The sequence below is a fragment of the Pan paniscus genome, chromosome 1 (genome assembly GCF_029289425.2).
Source record: "Pan paniscus chromosome 1, NHGRI_mPanPan1-v2.0_pri, whole genome shotgun sequence".
Lineage (NCBI taxonomy): Eukaryota > Metazoa > Chordata > Mammalia > Primates > Hominidae > Pan > Pan paniscus.
In genome coordinates this window covers 202,285,001-202,310,122 of record NC_073249.2, presented here as the reverse complement: position 1 = coordinate 202,310,122, position 25,122 = coordinate 202,285,001, and the positions used below count along the sequence as shown (strand labels likewise).

At 45.8% G+C, this 25,122-nt stretch overlaps 1 protein-coding gene across 30 annotated transcripts in view; it reads left to right on the top strand.

Moving 5' to 3' along the window:
• The first annotated feature begins 20,652 nt into the window (after window positions 1-20,652).
• The window catches only part of SRRM1 (serine and arginine repetitive matrix 1), a 31,061-nt gene continuing 26,591 nt past the window's right edge, over window positions 20,653-25,122 (top strand). For 16 of the 30 annotated variants that reach the window (XM_063601592.1, XM_055096448.2, XM_034958322.3 and 13 more), the window contains exons 1-2: window positions 20,653-21,840; window positions 24,472-24,561. In XM_063601592.1, the coding sequence (XP_063457662.1) occupies window positions 21,820-21,840; window positions 24,472-24,561 (111 nt within the window). In that variant the 5' untranslated portion in view covers window positions 20,653-21,819. Of the gene's footprint in view, window positions 21,841-22,000; window positions 22,225-24,471; window positions 24,562-25,122 lie in introns of those variants that run through there. The other 14 variants (XM_055096397.2, XM_063601586.1, XM_034958258.3 and 11 more) reach the window with 10 other exon arrangements.

The window sequence follows — 25,122 nt, the reverse complement described above, 5'->3', positions numbered from 1 at the left end:
ATCACCTGGGTTCAAGCGATCTTCCCACCTCAGCCTCCTGAGCAGCTGGGACTACAGGCATGCGCCACCATAGCCAGCTAATATTTGAATCTTTTGTAGGATGGGGTTTCATCGTGTTTCCCAGGCTCACTGAGATATCTAATAGGCATCTCAAACATCTCAAAACCAAACTCTTGTTTTTCTCAGCTAAATCTACTCCTCCCCTAGTCTTTCTTACTCAGTAACAAGCAGCTCCATTCTTCCAGATTCTCAGGCCAAAATCCTCAGCAACACCCTTGATTCCTCTCATTCTCTCACACCCACCCATTAGTAGTTGTCTGCTCTGTTTTTAAATTAAATATCTTCTTCCAGTTTGCAACTTGTCTTTGTACCCTCTGTGGTATCTACTGACGAACAAATGTGTTTAACTTAATGTCAGGTTTTCAATTTTTTCTGTTACGGTTGGCACTTTTTAAAAAATATCTTGGCTGAGCGCGATGGCTCACACCTGTAATCCCAGCACTTTGGGGAGGCTGAGGCAGGTGGATCACTTGAGGTCATGAGTTCGAGACTAGCCTGGCCAATATGGCAAAACCCCATCGCTACTAAAAATGCAAAAATGAACTAGGCGTGATGGCATGTGCCTGTAATGCCAGCTTCTCTGGAGCCTGAGGCAGGAGAACTGCTTGAGCATGGGAGGCAGAGGTTGCAGTGAGCCGAGATCATGCCACTGCACTCCAGCCTGGGTGACAGAGCAAGACTCCAACTAAAAAAAAAAAAAAATATATATATATATATATATATATACACATACATATATACATACACCCTATCCTTAGGTCTTAAAGACATTTTGAAGCTCTTTTTTGTTTGTTTATTTTGCCCTTTCCATCTCTTCTACCACCCTATTCTAAGTCATGATCACCTCTGCCCTGGATCAATGTAACAGCCTCTTAACTGCTCTCTCAGCTTCTAGCATTGCCTCTACACAGTAACCATGCTGATCTAAAAATAAGCCAGATCATTTCATTTCTGTGCTAAAAAGCCTCCAATGGAGTCTCATTTCATTCCAAGCAAAAGCCTAAGCATCTCTAGGAAGTAAGAGAGGGTGGGGTGGGCAAAGCCCTGGGGGATCTCGCCCCTCACAACCCCTCTGGCTTCCTATGGCTCTCTCCCCTGCTCCACTGCAGCCACGTGCTGACCTCCCAGAGGAGCCTGGAACATGCCAAACACACTCCCACCTCAGGACCTTTCACCTCCTGTTCTCTTCGCCTGGAATTCTCTTCCTCCACAAATCCACAGTCTTGCTCTTCCTCTAAAAGCAGGCTTTGCTCAGCTCAAAGGTCAACCTGATCAGAGAGAACTTCCCCTGAATTTTACTTAAATGTGATCCGGATATTCTTTTTTTTATTTTCCTCACTGAACATATTTTTTTAAAAGATCTCACTATGGCCGGGCGCGATGGCTCACACCTGTAATCCCAGCACTTTGGGAGGCCAAGGGGGGGACCATGAGGTCGGGAGATTGAGACCATCCTGGCTAACACGGTGAAACCCCACCTCTACTAAAAATACAAAAATTAGCAGGGCATAGTGACGGACCCCTGTAGTCCCAGTTACTTGGGACACCGAGGCAGGAGAATCACTTGACCCCGGGAGGTGGACGTTGCAGTAAGCCAAGACTGAGCCACTGCACTCCAGCCTAGGGGACAGAGCGAGACTGTCAAAAAAAAAAAAATTTCAAATTTTAAAGTTTTTTTCCTTCAACATTTTGAAAATGTCACTTCGGGCTAGGCGCAGTGGCTCACACCTGTAATCCCAGCACTTTGGGAGGCCGAGGCAGGTGGATCACGAGGTCAGGAAATCGAGACTATCCTGGCTAGCACAGTGAAACCCCGTCTCTACTAAAAATACAAAAAATTAGCTGGGTGTGCTGGCGGGCGCCTGTGGTCCCAGCTGCTCAAGAGGCTGAGGCAGGAGAATGGCGTGAACCCAGGAGGCAGAAGTTGCAATGAGCCGAGATCGCGCCACTGCACTCCAGCCTGGGCGACAGAGCAAAACTCCATCTCAAAAAAAAAAAAAATAGAAATAAATAAATAAAATGTCACTTCGTTGGTGTTTTTTGCATCCCAGCGATTAAGAAGTTCTTTTGGGGCCAGGCCTGGTGGCTCACGTCTGTAATCCCAGCACTTTGGGAAGCTGAGGCGGACAGATGACTTCAGCCCAGGAGTTCAAGACCAGCCGGAGCAACATAGTGAGACTCTTGTCTCTACAAAAATTAGCCAGGCGTGGTGGTGCTCACCTGTAGTCCCAGCTACATGGAAGGATTGCTTGAGCCCCAGAAGTTGAGCCTGCAGTGAACTGAGATCACATCACTACACTCCAGCCTGGGCAACAGAGTAAGACCATGTCAAAAAAAAAAATCTTTTGATCTTTTGTTGACAATCTGCTTTTTCTCTCCACAAGTTTATCTTCTACCCACATTGTATTATATCTGTAAATGTAACTTTTTTTTTCTTTTTTCAAGACAGGGTCTTGCTCTGTCACCCAAGCTGGAGTGCAGTGGCATGATCATAGCTCACGGCAGCCTGAAACTCCTGAACTCAAGGGATCCTCTCACCTCAGCCTCCCAAAGTTCTGGGACTACAAGCCCACATCACTGCACTCATCTAATATTACATATATATTTTTTCCTTTTTTTTTTCTTTTTGTAGAGACAGGGTCTCTCTAATGTTGCCCAAGCTGGTCTGAACTCCTGGGTTCAAGCGATTCTCCTGCCTCAGCCTCCCAAAGTGTTAGGATTATAAGTGTGAGCAACTACACACTGTAACAATTTTTTAAATGGCTTTGAACACCCTCTAACTCAAATCAAGAGTTGAAGCCTTACCAATACTGTTGAGCAATTTACCTCTGTGCCCTTTCCCTCTCTTCTTCCATCCTACTCTCCACAGGGAACCACTTTCCTGAACATTCCTCACTTTAAAAATGATTTTATCATAGATTGATGCTTCCCTAAACAATACAATATTTAGTTTTGCTAGTTTTTTCCAGCTTTTTATAAATGAGCTCATAACATGTATAGTCTTTGCAATTTTTTTCACTCAATGTTATATTTCTCGTTTTATCTATTTTGTTGCCTGTAGCTATACTTAATTCTCTTTCCTTCTGCATAATATTCCACTTTTTAAACATATTACCGTTTACTGATCCATTATCCTGGTGACAGACATTTATGTTATTTTCAGTTTTGTGCCAGCGGGAAAAATATTACTGTGAATATTCCATACATTTCTCTTGGTGCACACATGCAAGAGTTTGGAATGGAAATGCTGAGTCATAAAGTTTGTACATCTTCAATTTTATTCAACAATGCCAAATTGTTTTCCAAAGTGTTTCTTCCAATTTACCTTTTTTTTTTTTTTTTTGAGGCGGACTCTCGCTCCATCGCCAACATGAAGTGCAGTGGCACCATCTCGGCTCACTTCAAGCTCCGCCTCCCGAGTTCACGCCATTCTCCTGCCTCAGCCTCCGCCTCCCGAGTAGCTGGGACTACAGGCGCCCGCCACTACGCCTGGCTAATTTTCTGTATTTTTAGTAGAGACAGGGTTTCACCAGGTTAGCCAGGATGGTCTAGATCTCCTGACCTCGTGATCCGCCCGCCTTGGCCTCCCAAAGTGCTGGGATTACAGGCGTGAGCCACCATGCTGGCTTTTTTTTGTTTTTTGTTTTTTAAGGAGTCTTGCTCTGTTGCCCAGGCTGGAGTGCAGTGGCACGATCTCGGCCCACTGCAACCTCCGCCTGCCGGATTCAAGCGATTCTCCTGCCTCAGCCTCTGGAGTAGCTGGGACTACAGGCATGCGCCGCTACGCCTGGCTAATTTTGTATTTTTAGTAGAGACGGAGTTTCACCATGTTGGTCAGGCTGGTCTCGAACTCCCGACCTCAGGTGATCTGCCCACCTCAGCCTCCTAAACTGCTGGGATTGCAGGTGTGAGACACCACGCCTGGCCCCCAATTTACCTTTCTACCAGCAATATATAAGAGTTACAGTTTTCACACCTTCACATCTTCAACAACACTTTGTATTACCAGACTTCTTAATGTTGAATAATCTAACAGATATAAGTTGGTATTTTATGATCTTAATTTGCATTTCCCAGGTTATTACATAGATTGAGCATCTTGTCATGTGTTAATCAGTTGAGCATTTTTCTTTCTTTCTTTTTTTTTGGACTAGTCAAATGCAGCAGCGAGAAGGGTGAAAGAATAGAACAAACAGTATGATCTGTAGCTAACTGTAAAAGTCAACTCACTACCTTTGGATCAGCTGGGGTCAAGCATTTTTGCATTTGTTGATAGGTTCTTCTGTGAAGTGCCAGTTCAAGTCTTTGCCCATTTTTCTGTTGGGCTGCCTGTCTTTTTCTCATCTGTTTGGAATTTCTTTAAAAGAATATATTCTTGGCTAGATGTGGTGGCTTACGCCTGTAATCCTAGCACTTTGGGAGGCCGAGGCGGGCAGATCACTTGAGGCCAAGAGTTCGAGACCAGCCTGACTAATAGAGCGATACCCCACCTCTACTAAAAAAATAAAAAATAAAAGAATATATCCTAGATATTAGCCTTTCCTCAGTTATGATATTATTGCAAATATCTTCTCCCAATTTGCAACTTGTCTTTTTATTCTTCTTGTGGTATCTTTTGTTTTTATTTTTTTTGAGACAGGGTCTCACTCTGTCACCCAGGCTGGAGTGCAGTGGCGTGCAATCACAGCTCACTACAGCCTCAGCCTTCAGGGATCAAGCGATCCTCCCACCTCAGCCTCCTGAGTAGCTGAAACAACAGGCATGCGCCACCACGTCCGGCTACTTTTTAAATATTTTTTGTAGAGATGGGGTTTCACCATGTTGCCCAGGCTGGTCTCAAACTCCTGGCTTCAAGTAATCTACCCGCCTTGGCCTCCCAAAGTGCTGGGGTTCTAGACATGAGCCACCATGCCCTGCCTAGAAATTGGCTTTTTAAATACTCATCCACTTTATTTACCAATCTCAATGTCTGTCCTTCCATCCTTCCTTCCTTCATTTCTTTCTTTCTTTTTTTCTTTTTTTTCTGAGACAGAGTCTCGCTCTGTCGCCCAGGCTGGAGTGCAGTGGCACGATCTCAACTCACTGCAACCTCTGCCTCCCGGGTTCACGCCATTCTCCTGCCTCAGCCTCCTGAGTAGCTGGGACTACAGGCGTCCGCCACCACACCCAGCTAATTTTTTTTTTTTTTGTATTTTTTGTAGAGACGGGGTTTCACTATGTTAGTCAGGATGGTCTTGATCTCCTGACCTTGTGATCTGCCCACCTCAGCCTCCCAAAGTGCTGGGATTACAGGTGTGAACCACCGCGCCCGGCTCTTTTTTTTTTTTTTTTTGAGTCAGAGTCTCATTCTGTCACCCAGGCTGGAGTGCAGTGGCATGATCTCAGCTCACTGCAACTTCTGCCTTCTGGGTTCAAGCGATTCTCTTACCTCAGCCTCCCGAGTAGCTGGGATTACAGACACGCGCCACCACACCCAGCTAATTTTTGTATTTTTGGTAGAGATGGGTTTCACCATGTTGGCCAGGCTGGTCTCGAACTCCTGGCCTCAAGCGATCCACCTGCCTCAGCCACCCAAAATGTTGGGATTACAGGCGTGAGCCACCGTGCCCAGCCTTTCCTGTATTTCTAAATTTCCAACTGCTATCATTTTCTTTCAGCCTATAGAATTTCCTTTAGAATTTCTGTGGTAAGAGTCTGCTGGTGACAAATTCATTCAACTTTTATTTATCAGACATATCTATATTTCACCTTTATTTTTGAAAAATATTTTCACTGGATATTGAATTTTAGGTTGATTTTTGTTTTTCCAGCACTTCAAAGATGTAGTTCCATTATTTTCTAGCCTCTAATCGGAAATCAACTGTAATTCTTATCATTGTTCTCTTTTATGTAATGCATCTATTTTCTCTGGCTGCTTTTACTTTTTTTTTTTTTTTTTTTTTTTTGAGATGTTGTCTCACTCTGTCACCCAGGCTGGAGTGCAATGGTGTGATTTCGGCTCACTGCAAGCTCTGCCTCCTGGGTTCACGCCATTCTCCTGCCTCAGCCTCCCGAGTAGCTGGTACTACAGGCGCCAGCCACCACGCCCGGCTAATTTTTTTTTTTTTTTTTGTATTTTTAGTAGAGACAGGGTTTCACCGTGTTAGCCAGGATGGTCTCGATCTCCTGACCTTGTGATCCACCTGCCTTGGCCTCCCAAAGTGCTGGGATTACAAGCGTGAGCCACTGCGCCCGGCCTTTTTTTGTTGTTGCTTTGTTTTGTTTTGTTTGAGACAGGGTCTCGATCTAGTGCCTAGGCTGGAATACAGTGCTGAGATCTTGGCTCACTGAAACCTTCACCTCCCAGTTCAAGTGATCCTCCCACCTCAGCCTCCTGAATAGCTGGGAGTACAAGACATGCGCCACCAAACCCAGCTAATTTTTGTGTTTTTTGTAGAGATGGGATCTCGCTATGTTGCTCGGGCTGGTCTCAAATTCCTGAGCTCAATCAACCCTCCCCGCTCAGTCTCCCAAAGCACTGGGATTACAGGCATGAGCCACCATGCGCAGCCAAAAATTACTTTGTTGGTTGGGCGCAGTGGCTCACACCTGTAATCCCAGTACTTTGGGAGGCTGAGGTGGGAGAATCACTTAAGCCCAGGCGTGTGAGACCAGACCTGGCAACATAGTGAGACCTCATCTCTACAAAAAATATAAAAAATTAGCCAAGTGTGGTGGCATGTGCCCATGGGCCCAGTTACTCGGGAGGCTGAGGCAGGAGAACTGCTTGACCCCAGGAGGTCGAGGGTGCAGTGAGCCGTGATGGAGCCACTGCACTCCAGCCTGGGCAAAGCAAGACCCTATTTCAAATTAAAAAAAAAAAAAAAGTCTTGAATGTGATTGACATCAGGTTGAATACAACCAAGGAAATAATCAGTGAATTTAAAAACAGATCAATAAACATCATTCCAATGGAGAGAATAAAAGACTGAAAATCAGGAAAAAAATTAAAAAATGAAAAACCGGCTAATGTCCAAAAGGCAAAAAAATAAAATAATAAAATCTTTGGGGTTAATTTTCTATCAAACAAAATTCATTTCCATTCTTATTGGACAACAATTATTTGCATTGCTCTCAATTTCCTACAAGTTAAAATCTAGCCTTACAGAGTATCTCAATGTAAATAAATCAACGGTAAATGGTAACTGAAATAAAAATACATTCCTATAAAGAACTGGATAATCTGTGAGCGAGCTTGCTAGGCAATGGCCCTAAGCACTGAGAGGACATGCAATAATTTATTTTTCTCTATTCCCAAATTTTGAATAGTTTTTGTTAACAAGAGTTAGGAGAGAAATGTGACCTCTGAGAACTTTCTCTTTCTTCCTTCCCTTCTTTTCTCTCATAAACACTTCTATAGCATTCTTGTGTATACCTTTTCTTTTCTTTTTTTTAGACTGAGTCTTGCACTGTTGCCCAGGCTGGAGTGCAGTGGCACATTCTCAGCTCACTGCAACCTCCCGGGTTTAAGCGATTCTCCTGCCCCAGCCTCCCAAGTGGCTGGGATTATAGGCATGCGCCACTACACCCAGCTAGTTTTTGTATTTTTAGTAGAGATTGGGTTTCACCACTTTAGCCAGGTTGGTCTCAAACTCCTGACCTCAAGTGATCTGACCGTCTCAGCCTCGCAAAGTGCTGGCATTACAGGCGTAAGCCACTGCGCCCCACCACGTGTGTACCTTTTCTTCCCTCTCTCTCTTTCTCTCCCTTTCTCAAACACTTCTACAGTATATGTACCAAGCACTATGATAAACATTTTACAAGTATAAACTCATTTAATCTTGGTAAAAGGGAAATTGTCCTAAACCTGATCTGAGGCAAAATGTTTTTGTAGGATATAATTCCCAGTTTTTCTCTAGGAAAAAAAAATACTATTCTTGAGAAAATGTTTACATTATTTTCTGATGAACTACGATTAAGACTTATTCTGGGTGCCAGGCATGGTGGCTCATGCCTGTAATCCCAGCACTTTGGGAGGCTGAGTTGGGTGGGTCATTTGAGGCCAGGAGTTTGAGACCAGCCTGGGCAACATGGTAAAACCCCACCTCCACTAAAAATACAAAAAAATTAGCTGGGCGTGGTGGTGCATGCATGCATGCAGTCCCAGCTACTCAGCAGGCTGAGGCAGGAGAATCTCTTGAACCCGGGAGGCAGAGATTGTAGTGAGCTAAGATCACATCACTGCACCCCAGCCTGGGCGACAGAGTGAGACTCTGTCTCCAAAAAAAACAAAACAAAACAAAACAAAAAACAAAAAACTTCTATCCAACTGACTTTTTTCTGAGAGGCTACCTGTGAGTATTCTGTTAAGAGCCTAGTAATCTTGAACCAATCCTTTTTTCTTTCTTTATCTCTTCTAGCAGTGATTATGTACTCATTTTCTTTTTCTTTAAGAGAGCAAATTCATTAATTGGCTTACTAAAATCCTTTTCCCTTGTAACATGATTGTAACAAAACTCTGACACATGCCCATAACTAAATTGTCTAAAATCTAATTTTTTTTTTTTTTTTTTTTTTTTGAGACGGAGTCTTGCTCTGTCGCCCAGGCTGGAGGGCAGTGGCTCGATCTCCGCTCACTGCAAGCTCCGCTTCCCGGGTTCACGCCCTTCTCCTGCCTCAGCCTCCCAAGTAGCTGGGACTACAGGCGCCCACCACTATGCCTGGCTAATTTTTTTGTATTTTTTTAGTAGAGATGGGGTTTCACCGTGTTAGCCAAGATTGTCTCGATCTCCTGACTTCGTGATCCGCCTGCCTCGGCCTCCCAAAGTGCTGGGATTACAGGCGTGAGCCACCGTGCCCGGCCTAAAATCCAATTTTCTTAAGCAATTTTCATCATAACCCAAGAGATCTAAACATGACTCTACTCTCCTTTCCTACCTAGTTTTTGTGGGTTACAGCGGAAAACACTTCTCTTGTCCAGGGAGATGGCCTCATAGGCCAGGGGTTTATGACAAACCTCTGGTACATGGCTGGATTCACAAATGTCAGTCAGGAGAAAAAAAAAAAAGCCTTCAGTAACCAACCACAGCAATCACAGAGGACCATCTACCAAGATGGCAGAATATTCTTAGAGTTTCAGGTGAACTGGAATCACGCTGGTGTGGGAGGGGTTTATAATCAAGGAGAAGTAAACTTGAATTTTATGGCAAGCTTGATGTCTGAACCTCCTGACCATCACCACCAAAAATGTACTGCAGCTGGGCGTGGTGGCTCATGCCTGTAATCCCTACACTTTGGGAGGTGTAGATGGGTGGAAGGATTGCTCGAGGCCAGGAGTTTGAGATCAGCCTGATCAACATAGCAAGACCTTCTCATCTTTACCAAAAAAAAAAAAAAAAAATTAGCCAGGCATGTTGGCACATTTGGCACATGCCTGTAGTCCCAGCTACTCGGGAGGCTGAGGCAGGAGAATAGCTTGAGCCCAGGAGTTTGAGGTTACAGTGAGCTATAGTTGTGCCATTGCACTCCAGCCTGGGTGACAGATCAAGAGCCTGTCTCTAAAAGTAGTAATGATAATAATAAGTGAAGAGTCATTTTTCTCTGTTTTAAGTATCTGAATAATCTGAATAAATCTTGGGTCCTTTATGGCCCAGATGTTAGTATCACACATTCAAATAAAGAGTCCAGTAGTCAAAAATAGTGAAAAAAAAATCCAAAAATCCAATCATATTTTTCAAAAACCAGCAAAGGGGACCCAGTTAATAATCCTTTCTACTTCTGTTCAGTTCCCTGATACCTGTAGCTGCTCTATTGCCTCTCCCTCTCCAAACAATCTCTTCTCTCTTTAACCCTCTTTTTTTTTTCTTTTTGAGACAGGGTCTCACTCTATCATCCAGACTGGAGTACAGTGGCACAGTGGCCACTGACTGCAACCTCTCCCTCCCAGGTTCAAGCAATTTTTGTGCCTCAGCCTCCCCAGTAGCTGGGATTACAGGCATGCGCCACCATTCTGGCTAATTTTTGTGTTTTTAGTAGAGATGGGGTCTCGCTATATTGCCCAGGCTGGTCTTGAACTCCTGGCCTCATATGATCCGCCCGCCTCTACCTCCCAAAGTGCTGGGATTACAGGCGTGAACTACCATGACCAGCCAACACTCTTTTCTCTTTATTATATAGATTAGCCTCCAGCCTCTCAGGGCATTATAAAGATTTCTCTCCTTCACCCATTAACCCATCTCTTGAGCTTCCACTAAAACAGCTTTTCTTTAAAAAAAAAAAATCCAGGCTGGAGTTCAGTGGCAAAATCATAGCTCACTGCTCACTGCAGCTTCTAACTCCTGGGCTTAAGTGGTCCTCCAGCCTCCAGAGCAGCTAGGAATATAGGCACATGCCACCACACTCAGCTAATCTTTTATTTTTTGTAGAGCCAGAGTTTCACCCTGTTGTCCAGGCTGGTCTCAAACTCCTGGATTCAAGTGAGCCACCCACCTCGGCCTCCCAAAGTGCTGGGATTACAGATATGAGCCACTGAGCCCAGCCAAGGCCACAGTATCTTAATCTCTAGGTGAGTGTCTACGATGGTCCATTAGTTACCTTGTACATATAGAAGCTCCTCACTCTCTTTCCAGCTGCTGCCTGAGACTTAGCAGAATGGAAGAGTAACAGGCATTCCTGTTGTGGAAGCCAGTGTTATGGAGCTATGAAAGCTTAGCCTTCTTCTTTTCTGTAGTTGGGAGCTTCCTTTCTGTGAATAGTTTCCATCGGGGTGGTGCTGTTCACATCCTTGCTATATGCATATTGGCTGTATGCATATTAGTGAATATGTTGATTCTAGATATGATTGCTGCACATCCTGGTTCTACCACCCCCCCCTTATCTGGTTGTAGGTTTGACATATAAGCAAATAGCCGCAATTTGTCCACTTGGTAAGGGGTGATGACCCTCCCTGCAATGTAAGCAACCCTCATGGGCTGGAACTTGGACTTCAATAATTCATGGACTCATAGACTTCATCTTCATACCTGTCCAGCCTAAGGGTCTTTATCTATTGCCCATGGGTAACTGGACTACAATTCTCCAGGGTCAAAAGAGAAGTCTTGTTTCAAATTCATGTATGCTGAATGGTCTCTAGCCAGCCCTACATTTACAAGACAATGTGTTAAGGACCCTGCCTAGCTAGGGAATTTGGGTGTGGGAGGTAAAGAGAAAAAACAAAGGCCGCTTAGAGCAACAAGAGCTGTTGATTATTTTTAAATGAAGTCAAGGATGATTTTTAATCACTGACCACTATGAACCCTGCTGTACAAGTGTTGCTGGGCCTGAAGGTGAAGAAAATTGGCACAGGCCTCACTGGCTTTCCCTTCCTCTCACCTTGTGGATTTGGGAACCAGCTGGGAGGCAGTCACTGGCCAGATGAAGAAAGGCTTGTTTGCTCATTCACCAGAAAGATAAGATCTGTCTATATTCCCTCCTCCAGCCATTTGCTTTAACACCTACATGAATGTCAAGCAACTGGTAATGTGGTCTCAACCCTAAGCAGATGGACCAAACCCTGAAAGTAAGTTCTGTTGTATGTTGCCTGTGTGATTTTACACAACTCACTTTTTCTCACACCTTACTGTATTCAACTGTAAAACAGGAATAATACCGATGTATTAGTTTGCTAGGGCTGCCATAACAAAGTACCACACACTGGGTGGCTTAAGCAACAGAAGTGTATTTTATCACTGTTCTGGAGGCTGGAAGTCCAAGATCAAGTGTCAGCAGGGTTGTTTTCTTCTGAAGCCTCTCTCCTTGGCTTACAGGTGGCCGTCTGCTCCTTATGTCTTCATTTGGTCTTCCCTCTGTGTGCGCGTCTGTATCTTAATTTCCTCTTCTTCTTTATTTATTTATTTATTTTTGAGACAGGTCTTGCTCTGTCACCCAGGCTGGCGTGCAGTGGCACGATCTTGGCTCACTGCAACCTCCGCCTCCTAGGTTCAACAATTCTCCTGCCGCAGCCTCCCAAGTAGCTGGGACGACAGGCACCTGCCACTACGCCCAGCTGATTTTTGTGTTTTTAGTAGAGATGGGGTTTCACCATGTTGGCCAGGCTGGTCTCAAACCCCTGACCTCAAGTGATCCGCTCACCTCAGCCTCCCAAAGTGCTGGGATTACAGGCATGAGTCACTGTGCCCAGCCAATTTCCCCTTCTTATAAGGACTCCAATTATATTGGATAAGGACCCACCTAATGGTCTCATTCTAACTTAATTACCTTTTTAAGGATGCTATCTCCAAATACAGTCACATTCCAAGGTACTGGAGGTTAGGACCTCAATATGAATTTGGAGATGGTGAAGGGACAGGGCAGGGGTTGAGAGGGGGAGACAATTTGGCCAGGGGTTGGGAGGGGGAGACAATTCGGCCTGTAACAATCTGCTAGATATTATTGTGAAGACTGAATTAGCTAAAGTGTTTAAAGCATTAACACAAAGCCTGACATAATATGACCCCCCCCAAAATGGTAATTATTATTATGAAATCCCATATAAAAGAAAAGTACTGCCATCTAAATACAGAGAGAACATAGACAGGTACAGGGAATTCCAACCATGGTTCTTCATTTCCCATCTGATGGGTGCTGCTCTTATTCTTCCAGCTCTTGTTTTAAAAATATGCAAACATGGGCTGGGCGCAGTTGCTCACACCTGTAATTCCAGCACTTTGGGAGGCCGAGATGGGCAGATCACGAGGTCGAGAGATGAGACTATCCTGGCCAACATGGTGAAACCCCGTCTCTACTAAAAATAACAAAAATTAGCCAGCCATGTTGGCGTGTGCCTGTAGTCCCAGCTACTCGGGAGGCTGAGGCAGGAGAATTGCTTGAACCTGGGAGGCAGAGGTTGCAGTGAGCCGAGATCGTGCCACTGCACTCCAGCCTGGCGACAGAGCAAGACTCCACCTAAAATATATATATATATATATATATATATATATATGCAAACATGGCCGGGCACAGTGGCTCACGTCTGTAATCTCGGCACTTTGGGAGGCTGAGGCGGGCGGATCACTTAAGGTCAAAAGTTCGAGATCAGTCTAGCAAACATGGTAAAACTCCGTCTCTACTAAAAAATTAGCCAAGTGTGTTGGCACATGCCTGTAATCCCAACTACTTAGGAGGCTGAAGTCAGAGAACTGCTTGAACCCGGGAGCCGGAGGTTGCAGTGAGCCGAGATCATGCCACTGCACTCCAGCCTGGGCAACAGAGTGAGACTCCATCTAAAAAAAAAAAAGAAAAGAAAAAAAAATGCAGCCAGGCACGGTGGCTTACGTCTGTAATCCCAGCACTTTGGGAGGCCAAGACGGGAATATCACTTGAGGTCAGGAGTTCAAGACCAGCCTGGCCAACATGGTGAAACCCCATCTCTAATAAAAATACAAAAATTAGCCTGGCATAATGCCACATGCCTGTAATCCCAGCTTTGCTCGGGAGGCTGTGGCAGGAGAATTGCTTGAACCCGGGAGGCGGAGGTTGCAGTGAGCTGATATCGCGCCACTGCACTCCAGCCTGTGTGACAGAGCGAGACTCTGTCTCCAAAAAAAAAAAAAAGCAAACATAATACTTGAATATAACATCTGTGGAGGTCTTTCCATGGGATGACAAGCAAAGATGTTACGTTTTTCTCTGATGCCTGTTGCTGTTATTCTTCTGGTAATATTATGAACTCTCCAAGGACTAACTTACACTTCCTTTGTGCCCCTTACTATCTAAGAACACCATGCTAAGCATATAGGAAGGGCTCAGTAAAAAACAACCAATCAAACTACATGCTCTTGTGATAGTTGAGTTAGTCTTGGAACAAGTCCTGCCCGATTAGAGGCACATTATACTGAGAGAGTAGAACGCCATCTAGTGACTCTTGTTATCAGACTAGAAAACTGTGAGATTCAGGAAATCTCAGATTGCTACTTCCATGTCTCATCTATTTGATATCTGTATATGCAAACCCAACTAGAAATCTTATAGTTTGGCAGCTTTATATATTAATGATAAATTCAACTAAGCTTTTATTTCTCTTGCCAAGAGACTTCTGGCCTTCCTATAGTTAACCTCAGTGAATCTGATTATTTATAGAATGGAGAAGCAACAAATAAAAGTGTCATGCAATTATTGACCATGAAATAAATATACAGAAGACCAAGAGAAATTCAGAAATCATACAGCATCGATATTGCGCTCCAGCCTGGGCAACAAGAATGAAACATCATCTCAAAAAAACAAAAGTTTACTCTTTTATCTCAAAAGTTTATTGTACGATGTAAATCTTCAGCTTTGGCAAAATACTATTTTAAACACTCAACCATTCTGTATTTTGGCCAAGATGCATTTTTGTTGCACGTCTACTTAGAACATATTATTTGCCAAATTCTGGTTTGGGTACTGAGAAAAAAGAGATGAGAGAGACAAAGTCCTTGTCTCCAGTTCCTCTTACATAGGGAACAGAGTAGAGATATGTGTGTGTGTGTGTGTGTGTGTGTGTGTATATATATATATATATATATATATGATTAGAATATAGTGGAAAATATGCTATGAGACCATAGGTGAAAAATTGAATCCTGTTTTGGAAGGTCTAGACCCAGGGTTTTTGGGAGGCTCAGCAACTCCCTAAAAGATAATCAGATGATAAATACTGAGCCCTACTAAGCAGAAATGCTTCCTGGAAGAGGTCATATCTAAACTAAATCCTAAAGGAAGAATCAGAGCTGGCCAGTTAAAGGGTTAAAGGGTAGAAAGGCAAAGTGGGGAGGGCAAAGGAACAGTGGTTTCAGACCAAGGGAACAGAATATGTGCAAAGATCTGAGGGGAGAAAGAGAGAAAGAATACATCCATTCTAGATCTGGAAGTATACAAGCTGCTACACTGAAATAGTTTCAACTTACACACTTACTGTGGTAGCCAGCCTCCAAGATGACCCCCGATGACCCTCCCCCTGCTACAGAAGGACATAATATTGATGTCCTTCTGTAGTCCCTTCCAACACTTAATGGGGGTAACCTGTGTAACCAATAGGATATTATGAAAACTATTGTGCATGACTTCTGAGGTTATGGTACAAAAGACATTGTGGCTTCTGTCTTGCTCTCTTTTGGATCATTTGCTGCCATGTCATGGAAACCAAAGATGCCCTATCATTGTGGGATGGAACTGAGGCCTCTAGCCAATAGCTATATAAGTGAGTCTTCTTGGAAATATATTTTCCAGCCCCAGTTGACTGTAACCTTGACTATATACTCTTGAGAAACCCTGAGCCAGTATCACCCAACTTAGCCTCCCCAGATTCCTGATGCATAGCAACAATGAGAGATAACAAATGTTTATTGTTCTAAGTTGCTAAATGTGGGGAGTAATTTGTTATGCGGCAATAGATAATATACTCACTAATGTGCTTAAAAATATCTCCTGGAGCAAATGCATCTGTTTCTATTCTTCAGTCATTTTCATCTGAGCTATTGGTTGGATTCCACAGCTTCCTTGGTAAATTTACGCTTATACATTTTTTACACATTTTTGAAGTACTTTAGGAAGACTGTTAATCCTGTTGTATCCAGGAAACACAAAAGCAGACTTGGAAGGAAGAGGCAAACGATGGAAACAAAAGTGAAGATGATAACAAAAATAAGAAAATTATAAAACCTGCCCCAGCCTATGGAATAAATGTTCGGTAGGAGGGATTCTGAAGAACACAGGGAACAAGCAACAGATGAAACTCCTAAACCATCAACATCAATCACCAAGCAATGAGGAAAAGCTGTTGATGAAATGGAAAAATCTGAGTCTGTGCCTCGACGATCGGCACCAAGGTTGGATGCCTATTAGTTTTCTGAGGCTCAGAGTTTGAGGATTCAAAGAGCAGACCCAGCAAAAGAGCCATGGTAGGTTCACTAGGAGTGGCTTCTCGGCATTAAGACCTATTTTGGTTGTTTGTTTTTTTGTTTTTGTTTTTTGAGACAGGGTCTCAATCTGTCGCCCAGACTGGAGTACAGTGTCGCGATCTTGGCTCACCGTAACCTCCCACTTCCAGGCTCTAGAGATTCTCCCGCCTCAGCCTCCCAAGTAGCTGGGATTACAGGCGTGTGCCACTACTGCCCGACTAATTTTTGTATTTTTTAGTACAGACGGGGTTTCACCATGTTGGCCAGGCTGGTCTTGAACTCCTGACCTCAAATGATCCACCCGCCCCAGCCTCCCAAAGTGCTGGGATTACAGGCGTGAGCCACCGTGCCCAGCCAACACCTATTTTGATCTGCCCAGCATCAAAGTGAGCAACAGGTGGTGTCTGCAAAAACTTTCACTGCCAAGTAGTTATCCACTGCATCTGCAGGGATCATCAGGTAGGCAGGTCATCGGCCTCAGCAGATTTTCCAGTATAGACTCTTACTGATAGAATCAGTGGTTGCAACATTTTAACCAACAGACACTCATTGATAGAAATACTTTTGGAAATTGAGTCTTAGACTCTTTTTTAAAAATAGAGGTGGGGCAGTGGGGTTGGGGGTATCTCACTATGTTGTCCAGGCTGGTCTCAAACCCTTGGCCTGGAGCAATCCTCCCGCCTTGGCCTCCCAAAGTCCTGGGATTACAGGCATGAACCATGATGCCCAGCCTTAGACTCTCATTCATATACTCATTTCGACAAATGTTTATTGAGCTCCAAGGATGGGCAAATCCACACCCACATAGAGCTTTTTTATTTAAAAAAAAAAGGAAGAAGATAGTAAACATATAAACAAAATAGATAATAATCCCAGGAAATGTTAAGTGTTATTTAAAAAAAAATAAGGGGCTGGGCACGGTGGCTCATGCCTGTAATCCCAGCACTTTTTGAGAGCCTGAGGCGGGTAGATCACGAGGTCAGGAGATCAAGACCATCCTGGCTAACACGGTGATACCCTGTCTCTACTAAAAATACAAAAAATTAGCCAGGCGTGGTGGTGCATGCCTGTAGTCCCAGCTACTCAGGAGGCTGAGGTAGGAGAATCGCTTGTACCTGGGAGGCGGAGGTTGCAGTGAGCCGAGATCGGGCCACTGCACTCCAGCCTGGGAGATGGCAAGACTCTGTCTCAAAAAAAAAAAAAAAATAAATAAATAAAAAATGGGACTGGGCATAGTGGTGCGTGCTTGTAATCCCAGCATTTTGGGAGGATGAGGCAGGTAGATTGCTTGAGCTCAGGATTTTGAGACCAGCCTGGGCAACACGGCGAAGCTTCATCTCGAAAAGAAAAGAAAAAAATACAAAAATTAACTAGGCGTGGTGGTGTGAGCCTGTAGTCCCAGCTATTCAGAAGGCTAAGGTGGCAGCATCACTTGAGCCCAGAAAGTGGAGGCTGCAGTGAGCCAACATCACACCAATGCGCCAAGATCACACCAATGCACTCCAGCCTGGGTGACGCAGTGAGATCCTGTCTCCAAAAAAAAAGAAAAGAAAGAAAAGAAAAATAGGCCAGGCATGGTGGCTCACGACTGTAACCCCAGCACTTTCGGAGGCTGAGGTGGAAGGCTCACTTGAGCCCAGGAGTTTATGACCAGCCTGGGCAATACAATAAAGCCCCCGTCTCTAAAAAATAATTTAAAAATTAGCTGGGTGTGGTGGCACACACCTGTAGTCCCAGCTACTCGGGGTGCTGAAGCAGGAAGATTGCTTGAGCTGGGGAAATTAAGGAGGCTGCAATGAGCTGTGATTGCATCACTGCACTCCAGCTTGGGTTAGAGTGACCCTCTCTCCAAAAGAAAAGAAAGAAAGAAAAAGGTAAGACAGAGTGAGGGGATTGAGGGTGTCCTTTTTGGAAGGTTGTTCAGAAAAGGCTTGATGAAGAGGTGCCATTTGAATCATCTCTTAGTCATTTTAGGCTTACCAATATATAGACAAATAAATTGCCATTCGAAACCTAAATCTGTTCATAATCAGACAAGCATCTGTAGTTTATTGTGGCTGCAACTTAGAAGTAACGGATGAGGAGAGGGAGGCATAAGCTATTAAGAGAGGTGAAAAGGCAAGAGTTGGTTGTAGAGTGTGAGGAAGAGAGAAGAATCATGATAGAAAGAAAGGTGGGCTCATTCATTGAGAATGGGAAACCAGAAGGTTGAAGGCAAGTGGATGAAGATGAATTCAGTTTAGGGTATGTTGAGTGTGAGGTGCCTATGGGACATCCAAGTGAATAGGTGAGCAGGAAGTTGAAAATATAGGTCTGGAGCAGGCCTGTGCCTGAGATACACAGGTTTGAAATATGAAAGGTAATCAAAACCGAGAGGTCAGAGAGGGCACCTTTGTTGAGGGAAAAAATAGTCAATGACAGAACTACCAGAAAAAACAACATTTATAGGATTGACAGCAAACAGACAGAGACAGTGAAGGAAGCCTAAAACAGAATGACTAATCAGAACCATAGAGAATAGTCAGGGAGATGTGGGGTGTTGTGATTTCATAGTTCCCATCTGGTCAAGTGGCTTGTTCTGTGGAGGCCTGTCACTTCCCTGTCTTTGGCCGTCTGACAAAGCCTTCATTCACTGAACAAATGTTTATTGAACCCATGCCATGTGTCACTTTTCTAGTGACACATGAATGAACAAAACAGTAAGCCCTGACTTTAGGGCACTTACATTCTAGTGTGGGGAACAGACAATAAACAAACATTAAAAACAGGTTAAACGGCCGGGCGCAGTGGCTCACACCTGTAATCCCAGCACTTTGGGAGGCCAAGGCAGGTATCCCTTGAGCTCATGAGTTCGAGACCAGCCTGGGCAACATGGCAAAACCCCATCTCTACAAAAAATACAAAAATTAGCTGGGAATGGTAGTGCGGGCCTGTAGTCCCAGCTACTCCAGAGGTTGAGGTGGGAGGATGGCTTAAACCCAGGAGGCAGAGGCTGCAGTGAGCCAAGATCACGTGACTGCACTCCAGCCTGGGTGACAGAGCCAGGCCTTGTCTCAAAAAAAAAAAAAAAAAACCAGGTTAAATGCATATTAGGTGATAAAAGCTATGAAAAAAAAAAAAAAAAGAGTAACGGGCATCAGGATGTAGAGAGGATATCCGAGCAACTTCCAACAAGGCAGTCAGGTTAGGCTTCAGTGAGTGACCATCGAGTAAAAACTTTAAAGTAAAAACTTTGCCCAGGCCGGGCACGGTGGCTCACGCCTATAATCCCAGCACTTTAGGAGGCCAAGGCAGGTGGATCACGAGGTCAGGAGTTCCAGACCAGCCTGGCTAACATGGTGAAACCCCATCTCCACTAAAGATAAAAAAAGTAGCCGGACTTGGTGGCGAGCGTCTGTAATCCCAGCTCCCAACTCGGGAGGCTGAGGCAGGAGAATTCCTTGAAACTGAGAGGTGGAGGTTGCAGTGAGCCGAGATCCTGCCACTGCACTCCAGCCTGGGCAGACAGAGCAAGACCCCATCTGCGGGGGGGCAGTGGGGACTTTAAGTTTGCCCAGTAGATATCCAGGAGTAGGTCAGCGTGGTGGCTCATGCCTGTAATCCCAGCAGTTTGGGAGGCCGAGGCGGGAGGATCAGTGAAGGTTGGGAGTTCGAGACCAGACTGGCCAACATGGCAAAACCCCATCTCTACTAAAAATACAATAATTAGCCACGCGTGGTGGTGCGCACCTGTAGTCCCAGCTGCCAGGGAGGCTGAAGCAGGAGAATCGCTTGAACCCGGGAGGCAGAGGTTGTAGTGAGCCGAGATCGCGCCACTGCACTTCAGCCTGGGCGACAGAGCGAGACTCGGTCTCAAAAAAAAAAAAAAAAAAAAAGATATCTGGGAGCATTCTAGATTACATCAAAGACGAAATAGCGTGCATCAGGTAGGATTTTGGCTTTTGTTCTAACAAAAATGAGAGGCTGCTGTAAGGTTTTGAGAAAAGTGTCTGATTAAGGTTTTCTAACAGAACTACCCTGCCGGCTACACTTAGAGTAGATGCTGAGTGGCCAGGGTAGAAGCAGGAAGACCAGTTAGGGGGTTAGCGCAGTTCAGGGAAGAGACGATGGTGCCCTGAACCACGATGACAGCAGGGAGGGTTTCTTGATGGTTTGAAAGCCGAGGTAAAGGAAAGGAGTCAAGAGTAACACACGCTTGCGTCCTACACCAAAGGAAAGCCACTGCGGTCAGCGGGAGCCAGGGAAGACCCTGGGAAGGGCAGGTGGTTTGTGGTTTTGGTGGATGGAGGGCGAAGGAATCAGGATTTCAACTTGGGGCACGTGGGACGGTCAGGAGAGAAGTCTGAGCTGGAGATGCAGGGATGTCGCCAGCACACAGCTAGCGTCTCCAGCCACGAGAGCAAACACATACATACTTTCAGGTGGGCTAAGTGCCATGGAAAAAAAGAGAAAAGGGAGGCGAGAGTGTGTGTGGGGGCGGGAACGATGCAAAAGATGGCCGGAGGAGGCCTTTCTGAGAAAGGGACGCCGGCTTTCCCTCCGAGAAAGGGAAGCGAGAAGGGCGAGAAGCGCTTGCGAAAAAGCTGGCAGAGTGGGGCCGGGCGCGGTGACTCAGGCCTGAAGTCCCTGCACTTTGGGAGGCCAGGAGTTCGAGACCAGCAACAGAGCGAGACCCCCATCTCTGCTTTATTAGATAAAAATAACTTTTTTTTTTTTGAGACAGTCTCGCTCTGTCGCCCAGGCTGGAGTGCAGTGGCGTGATTTCGGCTCACTGCAAGCTCCACCTCCCGGGTTAATGCCATTCTCCTGCCTCAGCCTCCCGAGTAGCTGGGACTACAGACGCCCGCCACCACGCCCAGCTAATTTTTTGTATTTTTAGTAGAGACGGGGTTTCACCGTGTTAGCCAGGATGGTCTCGATCTCCTGACCTCGTGATCCGCCCGCCTCGGCCTCCCAAAGTGCTGGGATACAGGCGTGAGCTACCGCGCCCCGCCAATAATTTTCAAAACAATAAGAAAATCTAGCAGTGCGCATCCAACCCAAGGCCCTCGCAGCCAGAGCAGAGGCACCAGGGCGGCCAGGCGAGGCGCTGGGAGGAAGCTGGTGCTTCTCGGAGTCCGAGACCCGGGCTGGGGAGAGCCCGAGGCAGAGCCCGAGGGCCACGGCTCTCTGGCGGGCGTCCTGCCCAGCGGCGTGATTACGGGGCCGCCGAAACCGAAACTCATCTACTGGACACTTCAGCTTCCTCCAAAGGCTGAGCAAGCTGGGCTACAAGGCAGATTTCGTGTCTGCTGCCAGGCTCGACCGCTTTACAGCCAATCCTCTCTCGTCTGGTAAACGCGTAAAACCTACACAATCACAACTTTCACAACGAGAGGGAAGCCGCAGGCCTCTCGTCGGCGCACGGGCCGCCTCGCCCGCGTCACTCTGAGGTAACAGCCTTTCTCTTCAAACGCTTCATGGAACTCCAGGACGCCAAGCCTCTTCCACTACGGGTCGAAGGATGGGTCACGTCACATTGCGCGAACAAGGATGGTCACGCGCCACAAAAGGACTTGCAGGGCGGGGCGACTCGACGGCCTTCCCTTTTGCTCCCATTGGCTGCGGTCGTCAGCTTCGCCTCCTCCACTACCTAGCGGGGAGTTCAGGGCCTGACAGAAGCCCGCCCCCGCTGGCGCTCGTGCGCACGCGTGGCGGGCTCTCGGCGCACTGAGCAGGCGCGGCCTCGTGTCGGCCGGAGGGGGCGGGCGCAACGACGCGCGCTGCGTCCCGGCGCTCGGCTTTCCCTCCGCCGGTCCCGCCCTCCGTCGCGGCGGCGCGGTGTACCCTGGGATAGGGAGCGATCTCCGAGCGAGGCGGCAAGATGGACGCGGGATTTTTCCGCGTAAGTAGAAGCGCCGGGCGCCGGGGTGAGGCCAGGGACTTCTCGGTAAGGCCTGGTAGGAGACCTTAGCTTGGCACAGGGTGGCCAGCGAGGGGAGCTTCGGAGATCCTAAGGATTCCTCCTAGAGCCGGCGCACCCCCCCCCCCCCGCGCGCTGCGGCGGAGACCGGTGCGCCCCTGCGCAGTCTCCTCCTCTGGAATGGTCCCCCCTACGCGGCGGCGACGGTGGCCGGAAAATGGCGGCGGGAATGGGCCGGGATGGTACCTCGCTGCCCGCCTGCCTGGCGGGGCCTGCAGGCCGAGCGCCGTGCGTGCCGCCGGGTCCTGGGGCCTAGCGGAGCCGGAGGAGGAAGTCCCGAGTGGGAGGCCAAAGGAAAGCCCTAAGGTCACTGGTGGCGGCAGGGCAGGGAGAACATGGTTTGGGGGTACATCTTGGGAGAGCACCTTAGGGGAGGGAGGACAGGAAGCAGCATTCAGCGGCTTTTTTTGAAAAAGCGCCCTCCCCGCCCCCCAACGTCCTCCCTCCAGGTCCTAAGCCTTCGTGGAGGCGCCAGGTCAGGGTTCGCGGGAGCTCCCGCCCAATTTGATATCCCTTCAGGGAGGGGGACGTAGATAACTTGTTGGGACAATGTGAATTTAAGGTTCTGTGAGGGTAGAGGGTGCAACGAAAACTATGCGCGGGTATGGAGGCAGGTTGTGGAGTGATTCAATTCCTTCCCGCCCTCCACATCCCTCACCACCCGCCACCATCGTGTTTTACTCTTGGAGTCCGCTGGTGAAAGGTGACTCTTACCTAGGCTCTGCCAGCGTCGTCTGCCCATCGCCTGCAGGCAGGGAAGTTACTCCGTCGTAGTTGGTTCTCGGGGCCCACACTTTATCAGGCTCGTGCTGGAGCCTGTGTGTCCCATAGTCCCCTCCTGTAGGAAATTAGCACTAGATCAAGATCTAGAAGGGACACAGGACTAGAGTTGAGCACCATTGGTTTCTCAGGGCTTGCAAACTGTTAATGCAGAATGAAACCGTATAGAAACTAGTTGATCTAAGCCAATATATCCGTTTTCTGAAATACACGTTAGCTCTTCTCTTTAGAGCATGTAATTTGCAGTTTGTGTGTTTTCAAAGGAAAAATTGGAAGGGGGGAGGGCCAGAACTTTAGTAAAAATATCTTTGGACACTCCGAATTGGACATTGAAATCCTTCTTTAATTGGCTTTAAATATGCCAACGAGTTTTTCGTCATGTTAGAATGTTATCCCCCAAGTATTTGACCTAAGAACAACCAGCTGTTCTTAGGCAAACAGTAAGATACTTATTTTGGAATGATAGTTTCAGATTAGCGTATCGAATTTGCAAACTGCTTATGAACTGTCCATTTTGTAATTTCCATCAAAGTGTTTTGTAGTAAATATTCAATATTTTCTGCAGTGCAAGTAGTATTTTGAAACAAGTGAAAGCCTTTTCTGACTTTTGTCAAAATATTTTCTGTGGAAAGGAGTCCAAATAAAAGAGTAAGGTGATTGATGAGCAAATTTTAACATGAAGTTTGCTTGTGGTATTGGTAAAGGTCTGGGAGAGGGGCGAGTTTTTAATACACAGCCTACAATTCCTTAAATACAAGAGTTAACTGGATTTAAGATCCAAGTTAAAATATTTTAGGGTCATTATCTAGTACCCTGCCAACCAGATGAAGTATTTCAGGTAGTATAGAAGTTATATTTTCCATTCAATGAACTTCTTCCACATGCCAGATACTTTACATATGTTATTTCTGGTATGTACACAGCAACCCTGCAGAGTAGGTTTCTATACCTCTATTTTAGCAGGGAAGGAACTATCCTCAGAGAGGCTGGGTAACTTGGTTTACGATCTTACGGCTAAGTAGTGGCACAGTTTTTACCTTCTCAAACAAAATTTTTTTTGATCGCTTTCCAGGGGACTGTGGCCAACTCAGTGAACCAATCAGTACATTTCAGGTGGCACAGCCAGTTATTTCCGTGTTTAATTGGGCCAGTAGGAATGACAAAATGAAAAGAATAATTAGTGATCACTCGATGATCTAAGGTAGTATTTGTAAGCTTTCATTTTTCCAGGTTCTTTGCTGAAATTGAGTTTATTTAGGTAACCCTGTCTTCTTCACTCATTCCAAGTTCCTAAAAGTTGTAGAAGACTAACAGCACAGTCCTGGGATGTTCTTTTTTCCTTTCACCCTGTTTCTATGCATTGCCACAGTAGTTTTGCAAGCATGCAACTGGCTTTCAAAAAAGAATGAAATTTCAAATACTTCAATGTGTTCTCATTTAAACAGAAAAGCCCTACATATCCATTAGCATAGGAAAAGGTGTGAAAGGATACAAATCAAATCTAACATTGGATATGAGGAGGTGTTGGCTTTATGCTGTATACTGTTGTTTTAGGTTTGACTTATGATGAACATATACTTGATAATTTAAAAATCCAGTCAAGTTTTCCAAGTATCAGCTACATTGGGGAAGGAGTATGCATTTCTCATCTATGAAAACTAGTTTGGTATTGTGTTTACTTGGTTACCCTATTTTGGCTATAAAGGTCGTAGGTGATAAAAAGTAAGGATTTAACTTTGAACCCTTAGTTAAGATGTGGTTCTCTTCCTGCAGGGAACAAGTGCAGAACAGGATAATCGGTTCAGCAACAAACAGAAGAAACTACTGAAGCAGCTGAAATTTGCAGAATGCCTAGAAAAAAAGGTATTCTTCTGGATGAGACTGTTGTGCATCTTTATAGCACACTTTCTTGACTCAAGTTCTGGGGTTGTTTTGGAGATGCATTGTAACTTGAATGCTAAGAAAAACATAATTGAACATTAACCACCTTTTAGCCACCACACGTGGCACAGCCATATAAGAATTAGCAGATTGTGGCTGGGCGCGGTGGCTCACGCCTGTAATCCCAGCACTTTGGGAGGCCGAGGCGGGCAAATCACAATGTCAGGAGATTGAGACCATCCTGGCTAACACGGTGAAACCCTGTCTCTGCTAAAAATACAAAAAAAATAGCAGGGCGTGGTGGCGGGTGCCTGTAATCCCAGCTAATTGGGAGGCTGAGGCAGGAGAATGGCACGAACCTGGGAGGCGGAGCTTGCAGTGAGCCGAGCACCACTGCACTCCAGCCTGGGCAAGAGTGCAAGACTCTGTCTCAAAAAAAAAAAGGATTAGCAGATTCTACTATGCCAAACAAAAAAACTAAGCTAAAAGGAACTTTGGTAGACAGAACTCTAACTTGAGCATTTTTTTTAGGATTGTGAAGTT